General features: G+C 40.7%; 1 protein-coding gene across 5 annotated transcripts in view; it reads right to left on the reverse strand.

Annotated features, from left to right (window-relative positions):
* The window catches only part of SORCS1 (sortilin related VPS10 domain containing receptor 1), a gene marked incomplete at its 3' end in the record, with an annotated part of 491,305 nt that overhangs the window by 297,054 nt on the left and 174,271 nt on the right, over positions 1-19,980 (reverse strand). For all 5 annotated transcript variants that reach the window (XM_081268499.1, XM_081268498.1, XM_081268500.1 and 2 more), the window contains exon 2: positions 13,271-13,338. In XM_081268499.1, coding sequence (XP_081124625.1) covers positions 13,271-13,338 — 68 coding nt within the window. The remainder of the gene's footprint in view (positions 1-13,270; positions 13,339-19,980) is intronic.

The following is a 19,980-nucleotide window of genomic DNA, read 5'->3' on the forward strand; positions in this document are numbered from 1 at the left end:
TTGGGCCCAGGAAATACAAGGAGGAGAAACTTAAATCTACATTCTCTACCTACTATAGTCTACCAAGGCCTGTTTCTGTGGTTTAATCCACCAGCTTTCTGCTTGCCATTATAAACTAGCATTGAAACTGCATCTTGATCTTTGCCCTACCACACTGGGTTTAATAAGAGAAAACTCCCTAATTTTCAATATGAATATATCCTGCAGACATATGTCAGGAGATCATGGACAAAAAGTTCTCTAACAGCAGAAATCCTGGGGACTCATTCTGACTCATAAAGCTGAGCAAACCAGGACTGTCATAGAAGAAGCTGTATCAGCGGTTCTCTGCTGCCTGGAGTTCAGACAGAAGCTGACTTCACTGTCCCCCTCCCCAGTCCCACATGCTTCCTGGTGATGTGACTGTAGGAGCAATTCTATCTTGTGTTTTGGCCACTGAATAAATAAGCAAACAGGGTCCATTTTAAGCAAGAGTTATTTAGTTCTGCAGATATCATAACCCCTGACCCAAATAAACAAGAAGTGGTGGCTATAAGCAAGAGTGCACAGGTATATATGTCATGTCAGCCTGTGGTCTCTGTAGAACTTCCAAGAAAGGGGAACTCGGGGGTGAGACCTGAGAGAGCAGCACTAACTAGAGTTACTTGGTGTCAGAAAACTGATTGCAAGCTACGATAGGCCAGGACCCAGTGCTGCCCGCCAGACAGTAGAGTCTCCATGATGTAACATTTGTCAGGTTTTGAAGAGACAGTAGTTGGGCTGCTTTCTGCTAACCTAAAAAGGAAATATCTTATGCAATGCATAAGCAAAGTCACAGTTTAAATCCTGACACTTCTTTTTCTTTGAGGTCATGAGTGATAGAGTCTCAATGGGAGATGGACAATAACTAATTGAGGAAGAATGATTTGGAAAGTTGGGAAATGATGGCAAAATAGGTAAGAAAACCAATATCACAATAAATATCCATCTAGTTTCCAGGAGGTTTCAGGGGTAAAAGACAGCTTGGCAACACCCATAAACATCGCTGACCCATGCCTGCAATTATTTCAAAATATATGTATTTCGTACACTGCAATGAGCATACATTTCCCAAGTAATATGATTTAGGGTTGGGGGTGAGAGAGACATACTTTTTTTTGTGATGTCATCTTATTTCTTTCAAACTCAGAGAGTTAAAGCTGAGTTCACATTGGCCTGATTCAATGTTCTCATTTGAAAGGTGCGATGAAGCAGGACGTTCAAAGATAAATTCCTTTCAAAAAGCTCTTTTAAGTCTTGGTCCCCAGAAATGCTGGCAGAAATAAATATACATTTTTTAAAGAAAAAAAAAACACCCTGTGCCTTTCTTGAATTGATTGCATCTCCTGCTTCTGCAAGCTAAGAAGTCATAATCCTCTGCAATCACAGATTGTTTGAAGCCAATAAACCAAAGGTGACGACCTTGCTAATACATCCCAGCAGGCGAGAGAAATAAAGCCGTGCTGAGGAATAACTCTTCGGCACCCCGATTCCCTTTGGAAAGAGGAGAACAGGGCCAGAAGTGCCCCAGCTTGACTTATAGTTGAACAGTATTTCAGAAACTTCACCTGAAATAAGAAAAAAGGTTTTTCTAAAGCTCTCCAATACAGCTTCTCTCATCTTCTTGGTCCTAGGAGACACACAGCAAAGCCCTCTCCCACTGGATGCCAGGTCTATGACAGTGTTCCGTGTCCCCCTTCCTAAAGTTAATTCTTGGTTGACAGCACAAGGTGCAGTGCTCAGGATTAGGAATTCAATGGACCAAAAAGACATTAGATTTCCATTTGAACAACTCCCTAATGCTAATTGAATGGAAGGAAACCCCACTAAAAATAAAGTTACCTCAACTTTTTGCCATATTAAACTCCAGCATGCATGGAAATATCACTATAAACATGTGGCATAACAGTGTCAATCTACACCCTACAATTAAATTAATATGTGTCATCTCCTTCATGTGCAATGACAATAAATTAGAGCAAGCCCTGACATGTGAGTAAACTACATTCTGTTAACCTTTGATTACCTGTGATGAATAGTATGTGAAAGCTTTATATCAATTAATTAAATCTACAGATGACAAAGATAAACTTATTAATAATCTTCTTACCCAAATAAATTTATCCTGGTACTCAACATCTGTTATGGGCCAAGAATATATTTGGTGTTAGGAATAAGGTGAATAAGAAACCATGTGACCTTCAAAATGTTCTCTGTAAAGGTAATAAATGTACATGAGAATAATACATTAATACAATAATAAATGAGAATAATACATTCAAAAAGATAAAATGTTCAATGGAAAATGTTAGCCTATGAGTGGCAATTCATTCTCTTCATGGAACATGGTGGTTAGAAAGGTGATGGGAATTAAAGCCTGAGCTCTTGAATATGATTGCTTGTGTTCAGAACTCCTCCCTATTGCTGTTATAATTTAGATATGAGGTATCCCCCAAAAGCTCATGTGTGAGACAATGCAAGAATTTTCAGAGGTGAAATTCTTAGATTATGAAAGCTTTAACCTAATCAGTGGATACACCCACTGATTTGTATTAACTGGGTGGTAACTATACATAGGTAGGGTGTTGTTGAAAAAGACACTGGGGATGTGACTTTGGATTACATATCTTGTCTCTGTGGAGCAGAGCTCACTGTCTGTTCCTGTTTGTCATGTTCTGAGCTGCCTTCCTCTGCCATTCACTTCCACAATGATATTCTGCCTCACCAGGGCTCAGAGCTGTGGAGTCAGCCATCTAGGGACTGAACCTCTGAAACCATTGGCTAAATTAAACTTTTCCTCCTCTCCATTATTCTTGTCAGGTGTTTTGTCATAGCAATGCAAAAACTGACTAAGACAATTGCTTAGCATCCATATAACCCTGGGTGGGTTACTTCCCTAAGCCTCAGTTTCCTCCTCTTTGGAAAGAGTATAGCGATAGTACTAATCTCAGAGAGCTATTTTGAGAATCAGTTTAGTGAATATATATCTGGCACATAGTAAATAGTCACTATTATCATTATTCATTAGGCAAATCAAATACAGGGGAAAAGGCATTTCAAACAAAGGCCACAGATGTACAAGATGCAAGGTTTTGCTTTTCTGCTTCTTTTGAATTATTTATTATGTGTTTATTAGGAGGTACACACTTACTATATATTACCACCAAAACCACATGAGACAAATACATTTTTTCAGGTGAGGAAATGAAGCAGAGGTTTTAAAAAGGTCCCCACTGTCTGAGAGCTGGTAAGTGGACAGAGCCTGGATTCATGCCCAGTCTAACACCAGAGCCCAAGGGCTGACCCCTTATGTGAATGGCTTTCTAAGAGCATATGTTGTTTTGGCAGAACCTACAAATAGTTTACCAGGAATGGAACACATAATACTTTTCTGTTATTGAGAATGTCAGTAACTGAAATGATGTCAAGGAATGTGGGCACCAACAGAAGGGCAGTAGAAGTCAAAGCAAGGTCAACTGAGATTCCAGAAAGTTAAACTCTACAAAATACATTTTTATATTTAAAAAGGAGTTACTGTTTAGTGCAGACTCTAGAAGAAGTTGTGAAGGGAGAAAATGGTGACCAGACAGGAAATTGATATTGCTTCAACAGCACATCTGGACCAGCCCCTCTGCTCTGCAAAGGTAACCCAGTGACCACAAGTTGTGGTTAATGGACACATGAGATCTTGGAGTGAGAGTTGTCTGGAGAAAAGCTACCCTAACCACAACAGGGAAGGCTGCCGAGTGTTCCCCAAAGAGGGGAGGTGGGCTGTCACTTATATCAACTCCTCCTACAGTGTGGAGTATATTTCTCTGATAGTAACTTTATGAAAAGGATTTTTTGATGAACTCCACCAACTCTGACCATTTCCCTTTCACAGTACCCTGAAGGCTAAGGCATGTTCTATGTTTTATATCATAAAAAGTTACTGTCCTCTGGATGCGATCCTTTAAGCATTCTTTAGGTTTATGAACATGCTTGGATTTGGGGTCCTACTATTTCATGGTTTGTCCTCCTAAACCTCTGGTTTCATTTCCTTCACCATTTAGTTCAGAATCCCTTAACTACCACCAGAATCCCTGCAGCCCCCATACCCTCTTGTCCTTTCTCAACATCTCCTGTAACTGCAGAACCAACCATCTTCTTTTGTATCACACAAGGCTCCTTGGAGCAAAGCACAGCCATGCCAACCCCAGAGATGGGGATCTGAGGATCACCTAGTACAACAGCTGCCTGCCCTGGAGAAGTTCCTCTCCAGATCTCACTAGTTGCTCTTCCAAATTGCCAACTATCTCTTCAGGTCCGTCTTCCACTCAATACATACCCAAACAGCAGGACAACCTTCAACCACTTCCATTTCTCAGTGATGCAGATCTATGTGTGGTTCTGCTCTGCCCTCCCTGCATGGTAAAAAGAGATGTCCCACCCAACTCTGTCACCTTCCTCATTCCCTGATCTACCATGGCTGGATAATTGCCCTACACCCTTGTTATTACTCCATTCTCTACTCTCTCCTAACTTTGCCTACATCTTCAATCTTTTTTCACCGATTCCTTCCCTGAAAATGTGAGCATGGTTAGGTTAGTCCTCACTTAAATGATGGAAAATGTTCCTTTAGTGCTTGATCTCCTTTATGTAGGAGCATGCCCTTCCTTTTATTTCCCTTCATGGATACTTCTTTGAAAGGCTCTTCTCCATCTCCTTTCCCCATTTCCTTACTTCTCATTCACTAGTCATGCATACTCAGTGGACATCAGTACAGCAGACACAGGCAGGCTCTAAACCAACTCGAATCCTCCAGCACCTCTACATTGACTAATTTTTTGGTCACTTTACAGATATACTTTTAGTTGGTCATTCTGTGGCATTTAATGTTCCCCTCATTTGTACCTGAGCTTTACCTAGTATTTCTTCTAACTCTCCAGAGGCAACTTCTCCATGTTTCCTCCAATGCCCCTGTTTGGCCAGGTATCTCTTCAGCTCTTCTCTTACACTTTTCTTCTGCATGGTTTCTCTAGGCTTCCATAAACCCAGCTCTTGCTCTTGTGTTGTTGATTTCCAAAACCCACATTCACACCAGTTTTGCCTTGACCCTGAGGCCGCACATATAATTGACTGAAAGCTTCCACTGGAATTGTCTAAATCCACCCAACCTCAACATGTTAGAAAAGAAACTTCAACTCATCTATCTCCCACCCCTAATTCCTTCCCTTCCTGATTTTCTCCTCTTAGTAAGTAACTTCACCATCCACAGGACCACCCAAGACCAGTGGAAAAGTCTTTGCTGATACATCTCTCCCTTTCACCCTCTTGTTCATTCAAAAGGTCACGTTCATTTTTACTTTATAAGATCTATGGAAATCACCCTCTGCTCCCGTACTCCATTCCTCCATGCCCCATAAAGGTCAGCTCCTTTTTCCACTCACTGACTACCATTCTCATGGTCACCAGTTGTGTGGGGGGAGGGGAGGAGGGGGAGTGGTCAATTCATTCTCAATATGACACCAAGATAAATTTTTCCTGAAATTTGTATTTCATTCATTCTTTCCCTGGCCTCAAACTATCAAAATTGCATTAGTTTATTTGGGATTAAATATTAGGATACCTAATACAGAAGAATTGGAACCTACCCATTCCACCCAGAGATTGTGTTAGGATCTAGGGTCTTTTGCTTAATTTACTATGCTACCAATACCTAAAGGTGCCTGGAATACAGTATGTCCTCAATACATTAAAAATTAGTCTCATCTCACAGTCTAATTACTACTCTTTAAGATCCCACTCAGATCTCCTTTCCTCCAAGAAGCTTTTCCTTCCCCGTCTCAGAGCTACAAAAGCACCTCTGTAATGTCACCTGAAAAATGGATCTATTGTCTCACTTATCTGTCTGCCCCACTAGACTATGAAATCCTTAAGGACAACAATCAGATGTTATTCGAATATGGATTCATGCCATTTAGCACAAGCCTAGCTAAGTATTTAGTTACACAGTTCAATTAATTTGCCAAATCTCACTTGACTGCCTATATGTCAGGCACTTTCCAATGCACCGAATAAAAAGACAGGGTCTCTCTCCCTTAGGAAATTCATATTTGTAGGGTGTCATCAGTAGTAAATAAAATTACAGATCATAACATGTGCAGTAAATGAAATAAACAAAGAGCAATGGTAGAAAGAAGCAAGGGCCCAACTTTAATAGGGCAGCTATAAATGGTCTTTAAAATTTTTATCAGTATTCACGTTAAGACTGAAAAACAAGAGGAGTTAATTGTTCTTCATAAACAATGAGACTAGGTTTCTGGAGGGTATAAAACACATGTCCTGAGACTCTTTTGACTGTGTGTGTGTGTGTGTGTGTGTATGCCCAAATCTCAAAGAGCATGATTAACTATAAATGAAAATCTCAAGTTTTGACCTAAAAGGGCAAACCAAAGCCTAGAGTGAGTAGGGAAGTCCTCTGAAGGTCTATGAGGATGTGAGAGCATTTGTTTATCAACGAACCAGATGGTGGTAATCTATATCTTAAAGGACTCTGTGGATGTGTAAGATTTCACCATGCAGTGCGCAAAGGCAGTATAAGAAAAGGAGAATTATCATTTTAAATACTTCTTCAATCTACAGCCAGGTTTGATATTAGAATACCAGTTGCTTTGCTTTTCTCTAGCAAAATTTTCTGCACATGCTTTCTTGGTTCATATTGATAAAGTTATTAGACCAGCAGGATGATGCTTGCTTTACTATGTATTTCATCCATTATTTGCTTAAAGGAGAATAGAGAGCTCAGCAGAGTGCCAAACACTGAGGCAGATAAGGAGTGCAAATACAGAAGCTGAGGCCAGGCTCTCACAGTCTCACAGATCTTCCGGAAAGTCTGTAGCATCTTTGGGCAGAACACAGCAAGATCCTTGTAGAAACAGCCTTCACGTGGTGTGCAGTAAGATCCTGTTAAAATCAAGGAGGCTGACAAGCATGCCCAGGGCTCTATGAACATAACCAGATTCTCTGACTAGGCTTTTCCTGCTTGGCATTGGTCACGTTCTTCCTCAGGGAGCGCAATGAGACTGCATTTCTCCAAATTGTGTAGCACATTATTCAAAATCGTATCTCCTACAAGTAAAGTGGTAGGTTAAAAGTTTAGGATGTAAACAAGATATACCCAAACCTGGATTTCAGCAACCTTAAATAATGCCTTAATATATTTTTTCAAAGCAAAAGGAATGTAATGATATTTAACATGAAGCTAGGTTCTACTTTGGGTTAGAGCACATAAAAAACAAAGAGTATGAAACCATAACAACACATCTACTAAGATATGGCCACAGTCTGCATTTGCAGGCTAGCATGGAATCAGAGAAACATGTCAATAAATCGCATGTGACTTTTACATTGCATTTACCACACTTCTGTAATTATTCACTAAGTGTCTGCCCTTCACTAGATTTTGAGTTTCTGTAGGAAAGGAGCAGGGTTTTTCGTTTGTTTGTTTGTTTATTTTGTTGTTTTTTTGTATCAGGTATTGAAGTCAGGGGCACTCAAACACTAAGCCACATCCCCAGCCCCATTTTTGTATTTTATTTAGAGACAGGGTCTCACTGAGTTGCTTAGCACTTCACCATTGCTGAGACTGGCTTTGAACTCACTATCCTCCTGTTTCAGCCTCCGGAGCCATGGGATTATAGGTGTGCACCACAGTGCCCAGCAGGAACAATTTCTTATTCAAAAATTTCCACCCACTGACTACTAGTACAGTACCTGGCATAGAGAAGGGTCTAGTAGATGTCTGTGAATTGAACTAAATAAAGCTACACCTGATACATCATCTACATCAGAAGAGAAAGATACATAAGGCACTTCAGGATTCAGGAGAAACAATTACACCTTTGCCTAGAAGGTGGGATGAGGGCAGAAAGGTGGTACACAGTGGCAGAGCCCAGAAGATACTCCCTATCACTAGTGATCAGGGAAATATCCATTAAAACACACTGAGATTATGACTTGTTTTTTGCCCAAAACATTGATAAAAATAAGTACTGAAATTACTTGGTCCTGGTGAAAGTCTGGGGCCATTTGAAACATGTTATTGCTTGTGGATATGTTGTTTGAACCTCCCTGTAATGTGACCTCAAGCATCAATCTACCTTATATATGTACATATTTTGATACAGCAACATCATCTTTAGCATTCTATGGTATTTTACAGAGATAGTTACCAAAATTGAGAGACATGTTTAAAAATATGTCATTGATAAGTAGTGTATATGTTAGCAAAAACTGAGGAAAGGGACTAAAGATCCATTACAAGGGTAAGCAAGAGGCAATGTAGCACAGGCGTGAAGAAAAAGGAAGTCAGGAGCCAGATTCTGCTGTTTACCTGGCTGCATGACCACTGAGAATGTTGCCTAATAGTTCTAAGCCTTATTTTTCTCATCTAGAAACTGGAAATACTAATAAAGCCCATTTTATAGGGTTCTTGGAATAAATTTTAAAAAACTGAGAATACTTCCTAGCACATAAGAAGCATTCCATAAGGCTAATCAGGCATGCAGTGGTTTAACTCCAAATGCAATTCCACCCTATGGGGCTCTTATCATCCTAACCCAATTTTTAAAAATATTTTCACCTAGACAAACAGCCAGGACTCACTGTAAGTAAAATAAAGCGGGTTGTCAGAGACCAGTGAATAGTATATTCCTATTTTCTTACACAAACACATACACAAAAACTCAGTGCCATAATATGTATATATCTATTGGCATTTTTTACTTCGGCTCTAAAGATATGAACAGAATCACCCTTAACTATTAATACCACTGACCTCAGGAAAGCTGGATCTGGGTGGGAAGTAAGAAACTACTAACACTGTTTTTATTCATCTTAACATTTTTTTGACATTATAAGAAGTTATTTTTGTGTAAAAAAACCCAATAAGGTTTAATAAAATAAATGTATACTTAAGTCCAGAAACCAAAAGCAGGTCCAGGTGACACAGAAAACGGATAGGAGTGGGAGTTACCAAATTCAGTAGAATCCAGAATGCAAAGGAACACAAGGCAAGTGGCTCCTGACCTTGTGTGGAGCTTGGCTGTCTCCTGCCCACCTGGGGGAGGTGCCAAACGTTTGCGATCATGGATATGCACAGTGCTATTGGGTCCCTGTAACATGAAGAGTGCTCTTGCAGGGAAATTATCGCGCACATCATTTTCAGGGCGTGTATTTCTGTCCAACAGCCTTGTGTTTACAGCTGAATGAAAACCGAATTTTGAGAAAAACATTCTTCACTACTGGCATGGACAATCCGACCCAGGCAGACCGTGGCTCTTCCCTGAGACACAGAGAAGGAAGAGAGGCTTCCAGAAGAGGCTTCCAGGTAGTGGGCATCAGGCTGGGAAAGCTCACGATCTTCAGATCAGCTTGCTTCAGCCTGAGCCCCAGAAGCTTCCCAAACAATGCAGACTGCCCTGCTGCTTGGAGCACCCTGTGGCATGGGGCATTGTCTCCTCACACACCACTAGGGAACTTCTCTTGATAATCACTATGTGTCTCCTGGGAAAGTGGAAAACAGGGCTGGGAACCAGTGCAGAATCATTGAAAAAGCCTAACCCATTCTCTACTCTAACCATATGTTCCTTTGTATCAGCAAAGCAGATTTTGCTGCTTGAGATGTGCAGAGTTTTTGAGATCCAGTGGGAACCTTGCTTGTATTTTGTGTGAATCTGAGAATGGGACACTGAATTTGACAGGTCAGCCATGGTAGTCAATGTCTCAGACAGGCTGGTGGGTGTGTGCCCCTTTAAGAGAGTGAGCTTTCAGCTCCCCAGGGTTCCCTAGGGCTTTCTCACCAGCTAAACCTCTCTCAGCAGCTGATTACCTGAGTACATGAGGGAGCGAAGATGAATATATTTCTTCTCAGAGATACTGTATCTAGATTTTGACATTTTATTTATCTCAACCTTTAAGCTTATCTTGCCTCAGAATGGTAACGCCACAGTGCTCCACAAATCTCAAAGCTTAATCCACCCTATAGTGGAGCTGGTTTTAAGGTGCAGTTAATTGTTCTGAAAGGGATCCTACCTCTCCTCCCAGCTTGACTCCACAATGCAAAACAAAGTCAACCACTTGCTCCAGGATTAAGGTGTAATCAAAGACAAGACCAGCTGGGAGCAAAAGCTCATTAATCTGCTGCAGAGTCATCTGGGCCTGGCATGCCTGGCTTCTAGATCCAGAGAGGGTTAAAGCCCTAGGTTATGAGAACCTGGTCAAATGTCTCTTGGCCTCTGGCCTATGCTAACACCCCAAGGGCGTTTGTCACTTGCTTGCTTTTGACTATTCAGCTGACAAAATTTTCAAAGAATAGGCTTCAATTAAAAAGTACCTTTTAGATTAGAAGCAATTTCTCAGTATTTTTCAGTAGCAGGGAAAATGCTGATCAGAATACTACAGTCTCTATATATGTATATGTACACGTGTCTGTGTTTGTGTATATATACATATACATATAAATACACACACACGCACACACACACGCACACTTATTGGGAGGGGTGGGTAGAGAAAAATCAACCAGAAGACAAGTAATGAATGTATGCAATTTCCTAACATGTCTGTTGGCAGGTTTATGGGCTGCTACTTGCTAATTACGTGACCCTGGGCACACCCTAAAAATTAATTAAGAAATTGTAATAACACATGTCTATCACTAAACAGAATGCCTGAAACAGTGAACACTCAATAAATTTTCTTTATTTCTAATTGTTGTCACTATTACCATTATCATCAGCATCATCACTACTTTGATTAAACCAGCAAGGTGCTGGGTTAAGGACTTAAAGGCTGGTTGAAAGGAGAAAATATGCACACAAGCAAAGATAAAAAGTGACACTAGTTCTCTTTATTTCAGCACTTATGGTTGTGTGACAACTTGTCTATTTGTGTTAGAATGATCTTATTCTGGGATCTGGCACTTCTGGGTGGTGCTTAAGTCCCTTATTCAGTAGAACTACATAAGAGGGGTTACATGCAAGTGTATTTCTCTCTCACCTTAAGTGTCTGCAGATTTCTGTCCCCCTCCAGAAATGAACCTTAGAAGAGCCCCTATGCTATTAATTCATGGACACACTCACTTCCCCCTCCCTCTACCAGAATAATCCAATGCAATAAAGGAGTCAATCAATACATTTTTGTTGAATAAATGGATGAAATATGGAAATTATAAATGGATGATCACATGATAGAGATAAAATTTTTGTGTTTACCAGTCAGCTCAGAAACAAACTGAGCATCATCTATATGGTAGGTCCTGTGCTCAGTGTCATGGGTACCCCAAGGATGTGTAAAACCTGCTCTGGGGTGGGCACATGGCTTCAAATTTTTGCATAGGCTAGATTTCTACATAGAAAGAACTGTTGCAGGAGAAAACTTTTCAACACTTGGTTATCTAGTTTCCCTCAGGCATGGCTTAACTAAACTCAGAACCTGAGGCTCTGTCTTCCTGATCTTCATCCTCCATCCACCCAGCATTACTGCACTTTTCTACTGAATTAACACCTCCTTCAAGGTTCCCTAATCACTGATATGGGTATCCTGAGCTGCTCAGAAGTGTGAGTCCTTCCAAAGCCTGGGTGAAGTATTAAACATGTTTTTTTTTTTTAAATTCTCTTTTCTAAATGACCTCTTAAGTGTGTTCTCTTCCTATTAAAGTAATAAAATGTCCAGATGCTAATAGCACAGAGCATCCACAATAGCTATTTCCAATATATGACATGCACAGCCAATAACAATTATGGGTATCAAAGAAAAACAAATATTTTCAGGTATTTTATATATATTTATACAGATGGAAATACCCACAGGCCATTCTTGCCATACCTTCCCAAGCTTCGGCCCCTGAGGTTGCTCTCTCAGATGGGACACTTACTAGTACTGGACTGTGGTGTGATTTTTTTTTTATCCTCACCCTCTCACCAAAAATTGGTAAAATACGTTCTTCCTGTGCCTCAATAAAGAAGCACATTGAACCTGAGCTCCATGGTCTCGGATAACCTGCTCCTCAGGCCCCTCAGAGTGCCCTTCCCACTGCATGGCTAGAGTTACGGCTGCTAAAACTTCTGTTCTCGTGAATCAAAACTGCTTATCTTTTAACTACTTATCAGACTATACTGTATTGGGCAGATGCACTGTTGAAAAAAGATGGCTTTTATTCTTACATGTGTACATACATTAGCAAAACCTATCAAGGAAGCACAAGCTTACTGAGTTGCAAAGATTCTGATCAAGACTTACTGAATATGAACCATATAGTAGGTGCTGGGTGCTTAATACACTGAAGAATCACACTTTTATTGAGGTTCCTGCAAAGCTATCCAGTTTCAGAGACATCACTGAAGATTATCCCTAAGGTTATCACCATCCTACCCTTGACTCTAAGATATATCAGGTGTTCCAGGACTAACCAATATGAAGCAGCATTCTTTGTCTCCCAAGATGGGTTAAGATGTGGGCACCTGGCACAGGATGGCAGGAAGAGCCAATCAGGAGTGAAAAATGCTTAGGTTTTTGTTTTGTTTTGTTTAAGAAACAAATAAAATGTATTTGTTTTTGAAGGCATTTTCTGTTTCTAGTTTCAGACCCTCAATAGCCCTACTACAAAATTTTCCTCAGAGTCAACAAGTTACTGAGTTAATCTGTCCCTAAAGTATTTGTGCCCGTGCATTGGCAACAGTATTATTTACATGTATATGTGAGAGGATATAGAGTGTGAGTTCCAGATGTAAGGAGGTGTGTGTGTGTGTGTGTGTGTGTGTGCGCGTGCACGCGCACCTGCACACTACTAGTGAGCTGCAGGACCATAGAAGGCAAGCTGCGAAAGCACCTCACAAGTAGGGAGTTTGGCTTCTGCACACAGAGGTTGTGCTGCTCCCTTTTGCAAAGACACCTTGCTCTCCCCTTTGTTCCATAAGTGCCAAGATAAGTAAGGACTATAGGAGCCGAGTACATAAACACAACCTAATGAAGAGCATAACAAAAATATATGCTGGAACAAGAGAGGAGGTCTGTGGAGAAGGTAATTCTCTGGCTTTCCTGGAGACAAAGGCCAACCCATTGTCAAGGACAACAGAGAAGGAAGATAGAAATCAGGGATGCATAGAACCAAGAATCTTCCCACCAGGAAACAGTGGTAGAGAGTGAGAGACAGCAATAGCCAGCATCATGCTTAAATAACAGAAATTATTGGCTGGATTAATCTACGTACCTCCAAAGTGAGCTCTCTGTGATGCTCCCCAGGTTATAGTCATAGAGTTTTGTCAAAATGAGAATCACCTGAAGGCAAAAGAGGAAATCATGATTAGTCTCAAATAATTACAATTTCTTAGAACTGAAATGGCCCAAGGGAAGGCTTAGGATTCCTTTAATGGGTGCTTAACAAAATTGCATGAATTGTTACAGCATTTGCCACACTCACTGGGGAAAGGTTAGCTCACCTTGCACTTTCCTAAGAGTTGAGGCCAGATCCCCTCCCCACCTTTCTCCCTGTCACTCTGCAGCAAGTCACTCTGCCACTCCAAGCATTTCTTGCATTTCTTACCCTGGTGGATTGAACACTTTCTTTGGGAAAGGCTGTGAAGCTGTCAAATATACACCCCACAAGGTAACCTCTGAGCAGATGGTTGGGAGTAAGGAAAAAATCAATAAGCCTTCTTAGCTGGGCTACCTAGAAATGTTGTTTTACTTCTCTGAACCTGGATGTCCCCACCTATTTACCCAGGTGAAAGGTAATATTATCTCCCATAAAATGTTAATATAAGAAGTTAAATTAGGTAATAAAGGCAAATTACATGTAAATATACATGGAGTTCTGAAATGTTAGTTCTTTACCTTTCTCTTTCTTTGCGAGTTTGACTTTATTTCTTCTAACTTCCCAATTTTGGAGAAAACCATTGTATACAAGGAACTAAATATTACAGAAGGGCCATTCAGCAGCATTTTAACCGGAGCAAGTCTAAGTTTTATGTGATCGTGAGACTTACAGCATTTGTGGGTGAGAAGCCTCCATGAGAAAAAGAATATAAAATCAAAACTTAGCAAAAAGTCCTGGGAAGGAAGTTGAGAAACTGAGAGGCACCAGAACCTAAGCTTCGTTAGGTTCACTACAGATCATCCTCTAATTTTGTTTTAACCCATCTTTATTTTTGACCTCACTCAAATGAAATGAAACTATTTAATCCATCCTTTCAAAATTGAAGAAATATTTATTGAGTCCAGATTTTTCCTGATGCCAAAGAAATACAATGAGGCCTGAGAGTGTGTGACCCAATTAGGACAGGACATGCTCATCTGGGAATAGGGGACTTGGTGGACAGTTCACTAACCCCTCTCAGTACCAATCAACATCATGGCAGCTTAAGAAGGTGGCTTCTTTTGGTGCCTGCAGCAATGATCAGAGTCCACCTGGTTAAATATAGGAGGCCCAGGACACTTGGAGAGACTGAACACAGCAGCCTGCTCCTGACCACCGACTAGCCCATCCTGCTCAGTCTGATGAAAGACAAGAACACACTGGGTCTACTTGGTTTTCCTTGAGCTTCCTATTTCCCTCCAGGAACTCATAACCTAGAAATTTTGGCCCAGTCCTTCTGTTCCCAACTCAGCAGAAAAACGTTAACATCGATTTCCGGATTCCCTCTGAAGGCCAAGAGATCAGTTCTAGCCACCATGAGCACAGAGCATTCTAACCTTGAGTTCTGAGGCAGCAAGCTGCCCAAGAGTGCTGAATCCTTGCAAGTTCCACTCTGCTGCCACAGCGCTTGATTTACAGGAGCATCAGTGAGCAGATTCTTAACACTCTTTTTCACAGCAAGCAAACTGGAACTCCATGACCTTAGATTTGTTCTGAGCTCAAGGAAATGAAGAACTATGGTAATCCAAAGAGGACAGAGATCCCTGCAGACCTCTCCTCTAGGACCACCCTACTCCTTACCCCCAGCACAGGTTTCCTTCTAGGAACTTGCTTCTTTTGCAAAATGTGAGCATATGTGAGGTGCAGGGCACCCTATGGACACATCAGATGGCACGCCTCTGTGTGTGGGGGTGCATATGCTTAACAGATTTGCGTGCCAATTAAGTCGCTCTAAGTGCTAAATTTCAATCACAGCCATCCCAGGAACACTGATCAGCGGCAGCAGGGTGGCTGTTTGTTTGAATAGTCAGAAGGATGTTGCTGCTTCACTTCAGTACAATTTTGCTGAATGTGCCTATAAATCCCCTACCAAGAAAGTGGGGTGTGGGCATAAGGCATTTCTAGGTAGTTGCTGGGGACCCCAAGTCCCAATATACCACTTATCAAGAGTTTATGGCAATAAACTATATAATGAAGTTCAGCTGGTCACAGGCCATGTCTCCCATTCATCTGACAAGGGAATTCACAGGCACCCTAGAGAAGGAATCCTGTAACAGGGCATTTAATGGTGTGAGCTGCCTGCGCACACTCACAGAAATTGTTTAAGCAATTCCCAGGGCGGGTGAACGGGAAGGTGGAAATGTGTTCTCTGCCTCCTCTTGCTGGGCTAGGAAAACTAAAATGCCAGTGATACACTCAGGCAGTTTATCAATACTGAGCCAGAAGAGGTGTCCTTTATGGCATTTCAAAGCGTATCAGCGCAAATCAATCTGTTTAATCTTTCTGTTTTCAGAAACAGAGTAAGAATGGCGGCGGAACTGCTAACCTTTAGTTATGTTTTCAATCGATTATTTGAGGTCTCTCTTCCCATCTGTGCCCCTTTCCTGCCTATATGTGTTCTTCTACCTCCTCACTACTGGAAGTTAGTGATGCATGCTCATGTTAGACCTGCTTTGCTGTTTGTTTGCTAGTTTTGTTTTTTTTTTTTTTTTCCATTGCATTCATTAGCTGTGCTATTTAATAGAATCAGCACCTATTAAGGGGACCTCAGCCAAAATCACAATCCTAAAGTAGAAAAGAGTAAAAGCTGCACTTCCCTGCCTTTTCTGGTCCTATTGTCTATAGTTTTGCATATTTTAGAAACTTAAAAAAATGTTTCATTAAGTGAAATGTGGTATGTACTTAAATGGTAATTTATTTTCATTCATTCTATTGACAATTTTCAATTTTATGAGTTCAAGTGTATACCATTTAATTTTTTAAAAAATTTTATTTTATTTATTTATTTTACATGGTGCTGTTGAGGATTGAACCTAGCACCTCTCATGTGCTAGGTAAGGGTTCTGCCATTGAGCTATAGCCCCAGTCCCAATATACAACTTAATTTTAAATTCAATGAGAGCAAGGCTTTTAGATGAACACATATACTCTTGCCCAAAATGGAGTAGCCATCACTTCTCATTCATTTTCCATCTTGTCTTCATTTATTATAGTACCAAAATACTTCTGATTCAGAACAATAAGCAGTGACCATATGATACCAACTTTTTTCATGTTCCTCTCCAAATCCTAGGATAGTATCTTTAAATAGCTTTAATCCAAATATCTATACATTGATAACCTCCATCTACATTGTACCAAGACTTCAGCATCCAGTTATTTGTGGAATTTTCCACAGTGACTTGTCTCAAGTGCCTGCCCCAATGTACACCAGTCTCGGCACTGCTGTCATCACAGGAAATCTGCCCTCGTCTTGCTGCAACAGGGTTGTATAAGCTCCTGGGAGGAACTTGACTTGGTCCATTCTTTTAGAGAATGCTGGTGCCCACCCAACAAGCCACTATTCTCAAGTCATCCATTCCTTGGCAGGTGAGAGGGTGCCAGACCCAGGGCCAGGTTCTGTAGAGGAACCTATGGTGAGGTCTGCAAAGAACTGAGCAAAGCCTTCCTCCCTGTGCCAACAAGGGTTTCATAACCTGGGTTCCTGAACTATATCACCTTTCTGCCCAGTCTTTCACAATCCAACTGAATAATGCCATCACCTCTGGCCCCTGGCCTTCTGTTTGTGTGGGGGTGAGAAACCTTCACAAAGGACTCTGTGAGAAGAAATGTCAGTTCACTCCTCCTCCCTTCCTTTAGCCCCAACCTCCTTCTGCACTGGCTTACAAAACAAAAGCATTCTTGGAGATAAACAGAGACATTAGCATGTGGATGATAAAACAGAGTGTTCCACTATAAATTTGCCAAAGTCAGTGAAAAACATTCTGTTGTACCAAAATGACAGGGCACAGGGCAAGCATTCCTTCTTGGTATGTGTTTAAATGGATCAATTTGGCTGCACTGTAAATTAATAGGCAGTCTCAATCATGCCAATTATTAGCCATGTAGCAATTTTTAGTATGACTGTATTTTTTAATTAGTAATTTAAAAAATGATTTAGAAATGAAACCCCCAATATTTAAGGAGCCCTTGGAACTCTCTCCTACGAACTTAATTCTATACAGTGTATTTTAGAAACATTCTGTTGTAAGTACTGGAGTGTAGGAAACCAAAACTTGTTCTAAAAAAAATTTTTATTTTTAAACGGCAGTACAAGAATTTCCTCTTCTTTTCTTGGGGAGGGGTAACAAACATGTTTTCTCCCAATTTTTTGCTAAATGAAAGAATTCACCCCATTGGAAAAAGGAAAGAAAGGGGGCAAGTCTATGGATTTGTCTGGACACTGTCCTCTGCTTCATCTCACCTCCATCTCAGGGAAATCTTAGAAAATGGGGATGCGTAATTTTTGAGTCATTAATGATTTGCATTCTGTTTCCAACTATGAAAACAAACCTCAAGGGAAACAGAGTGTGCCTGAGCCTCCTTCACAGTGGGCCATTTGGGCTATAGGATCCTAAAGTCTCTTTCATTCTGAAGGTTCAGTAGCTCCAAGTTCTGAATAATGACAATGACAGGATCCTACTCTATAAAACAGTCTGGTTTCTTTAGTATTTCCTCTCAGTCCTTAGGGTGTTTTTGTAATTGTGACACAGGGAGAGACCCCCACAGAGCTTAACTGTGCTAATGTTCACAATTCCTCTCTCCTTGGGGTGGGTCACAATCTGCCACCTGTGAACAAGGGGAGCCTAGTTGACTGATCAGCAGGTTGGTGCAGGGGCTGGCTACCTCCATTGCTTTCCAACCAGCTTCCAGCAGGTGAAGAAGTTTCTTCATTGTCCCAACTCAAAAGATGACCTTTTTGCTTATTGCAGCAACTTGCAAGAGAATATTTGGTTGGATTCATTTACATGAGTGAATGAAAGAAAACATAGGGACAGAGAATTATAAAGGGCTTGAAGAGACTTGTAATAATCTGTCCTGAGGGTGGAAAAGTAGGATAAAAATGTGTTCGATACTCAGAAATTTGTTTTTACTTATTTCTTTGCACTCTAATTTTAGAGAAAAGAAGAAAATTCACAGATTTTCCTTAAAATATGCATGTTCCAGATTGTGTCTTTGGCCAAGTATTTATCCAACTTTCCAGGTTAAACTGAGGTTTTCACTCTTTTGGGGAGCCATCTTTTAAGAATCTGATCGTATAAAATCTATGAACATGAAACAATGACTATAACTTCAATGATATCATTGATCTTCTGAATCCTAGAGAGGTCATGAAATCAAAAATAAGAACGTCTATAATTCTCAGAAAATAAGAGCTTTTTCAGAAGAAAGAACTTTCAACTCTAAAACTCTGCACATTTAATTCAGTAAACATGTAGTAAGCCCTGTTAAAAGGCAGGATACAAAAAAAAAAAATGTGATGTGAACAAGAGACAAATGAGACTTGGTACCGATCTCTAAAAGCTCACAGTGTGGTGGAGAAGAGAATGTGTACACAGATCTTTACAAGCCAAGGAAGAAAAGGTCTGAATGAACCAGGAGAAAGTTGTTTATAACTTTCAGAGAAGAATAAAAAAAGGCATCAGAAAGAACAAATTCACAGAAGAGGAGGCACTCTCAGAAGACATGTGTGATGTCCATGGAGACTGGGGAGTGCAGAGATGGCATTCTAATGGATAGATCCATAGGAGTGAAATCTCAGAGCTTTAAGAAAATAAGGAGCCTTCAGGTTTCCCTAAAGCTTAGAGGTCGAGTAGGAATGCACACAATACCAAAATACAGAGATAGGCCTTGGCTTTGTGATGAAGGGCCTAAATATTAGGCTGGCAGTGCTCTTCTGCAAAGGGAAGAGGCTTTGGAATCAAAGACCAGATTTTGAGTTCCAGCAAGTTTTAAGACTCATTAGAATGTCTGTAGCAAGAAGAAACAGAAATCTGGAAGTGACTCAAACAATAAGGTGCTTATTATCTGGTATACTAGAAGCCCAGAGTTTATGTAGTTCCAGGATTCACTTAGAGTAACAACATCATTAAGGATAGAAGTGATGTGCATGTGTCTTGTCTTAGTGTATCAACACTCAGGGCTACCTCCCGTCATGTGTGCAAGGTGCCATAACATGGCTTTCCTTCACACAGAAATAGCTACATCTGGTAAAGAAAAGAATGGCCTCTCTTGCCCTGTATATGTTTTATTTTGTATTATTATTATTATTATTATTATTATTATTATTATTATTATTACTATTATTTAGTTAGGGAGTGTCATAGCTTTCTATCCCTGAGATAAACAACCAAAATACCTGAGATAAACAACTACAGGGGGAGAAGACTTATTTTGGTTCACTTCAGTCCATGGTCAGTGGCTACTTTGTTTGTGGGTGGGGAGCAAGTAGTAAAGCAAAGCTAATTACCTTATGGTAGCCAGGAAGCAAAGAGAGAAAGAAGAGGATCCCAAGACCCCCCACAAGGGCCCAGCCCCAGTGACCTAATTTCCATCCATAGGTCCCAAATCCTAAAGGTTATATGCTGCACAATAATGCCACAGGTTGGTAACCAAGTCTTTAGCCCATGGATCTTCAGGGCAATTTAAGGTCAAAACCATAATCGGGAAGAAAAGCTCCCAAAATTCCTCCCAGCAAATTCCCTTGGCCCTCCCTGACCAGGGTAAAGCCGTACACGTGCCCGTGA

This window comes from Spermophilus citellus (genome assembly GCF_964194105.1).
Source record: "Spermophilus citellus genome assembly, chromosome: 15".
In the NCBI taxonomy this organism is placed as follows: Eukaryota; Metazoa; Chordata; class Mammalia; order Rodentia; family Sciuridae; genus Spermophilus; species Spermophilus citellus.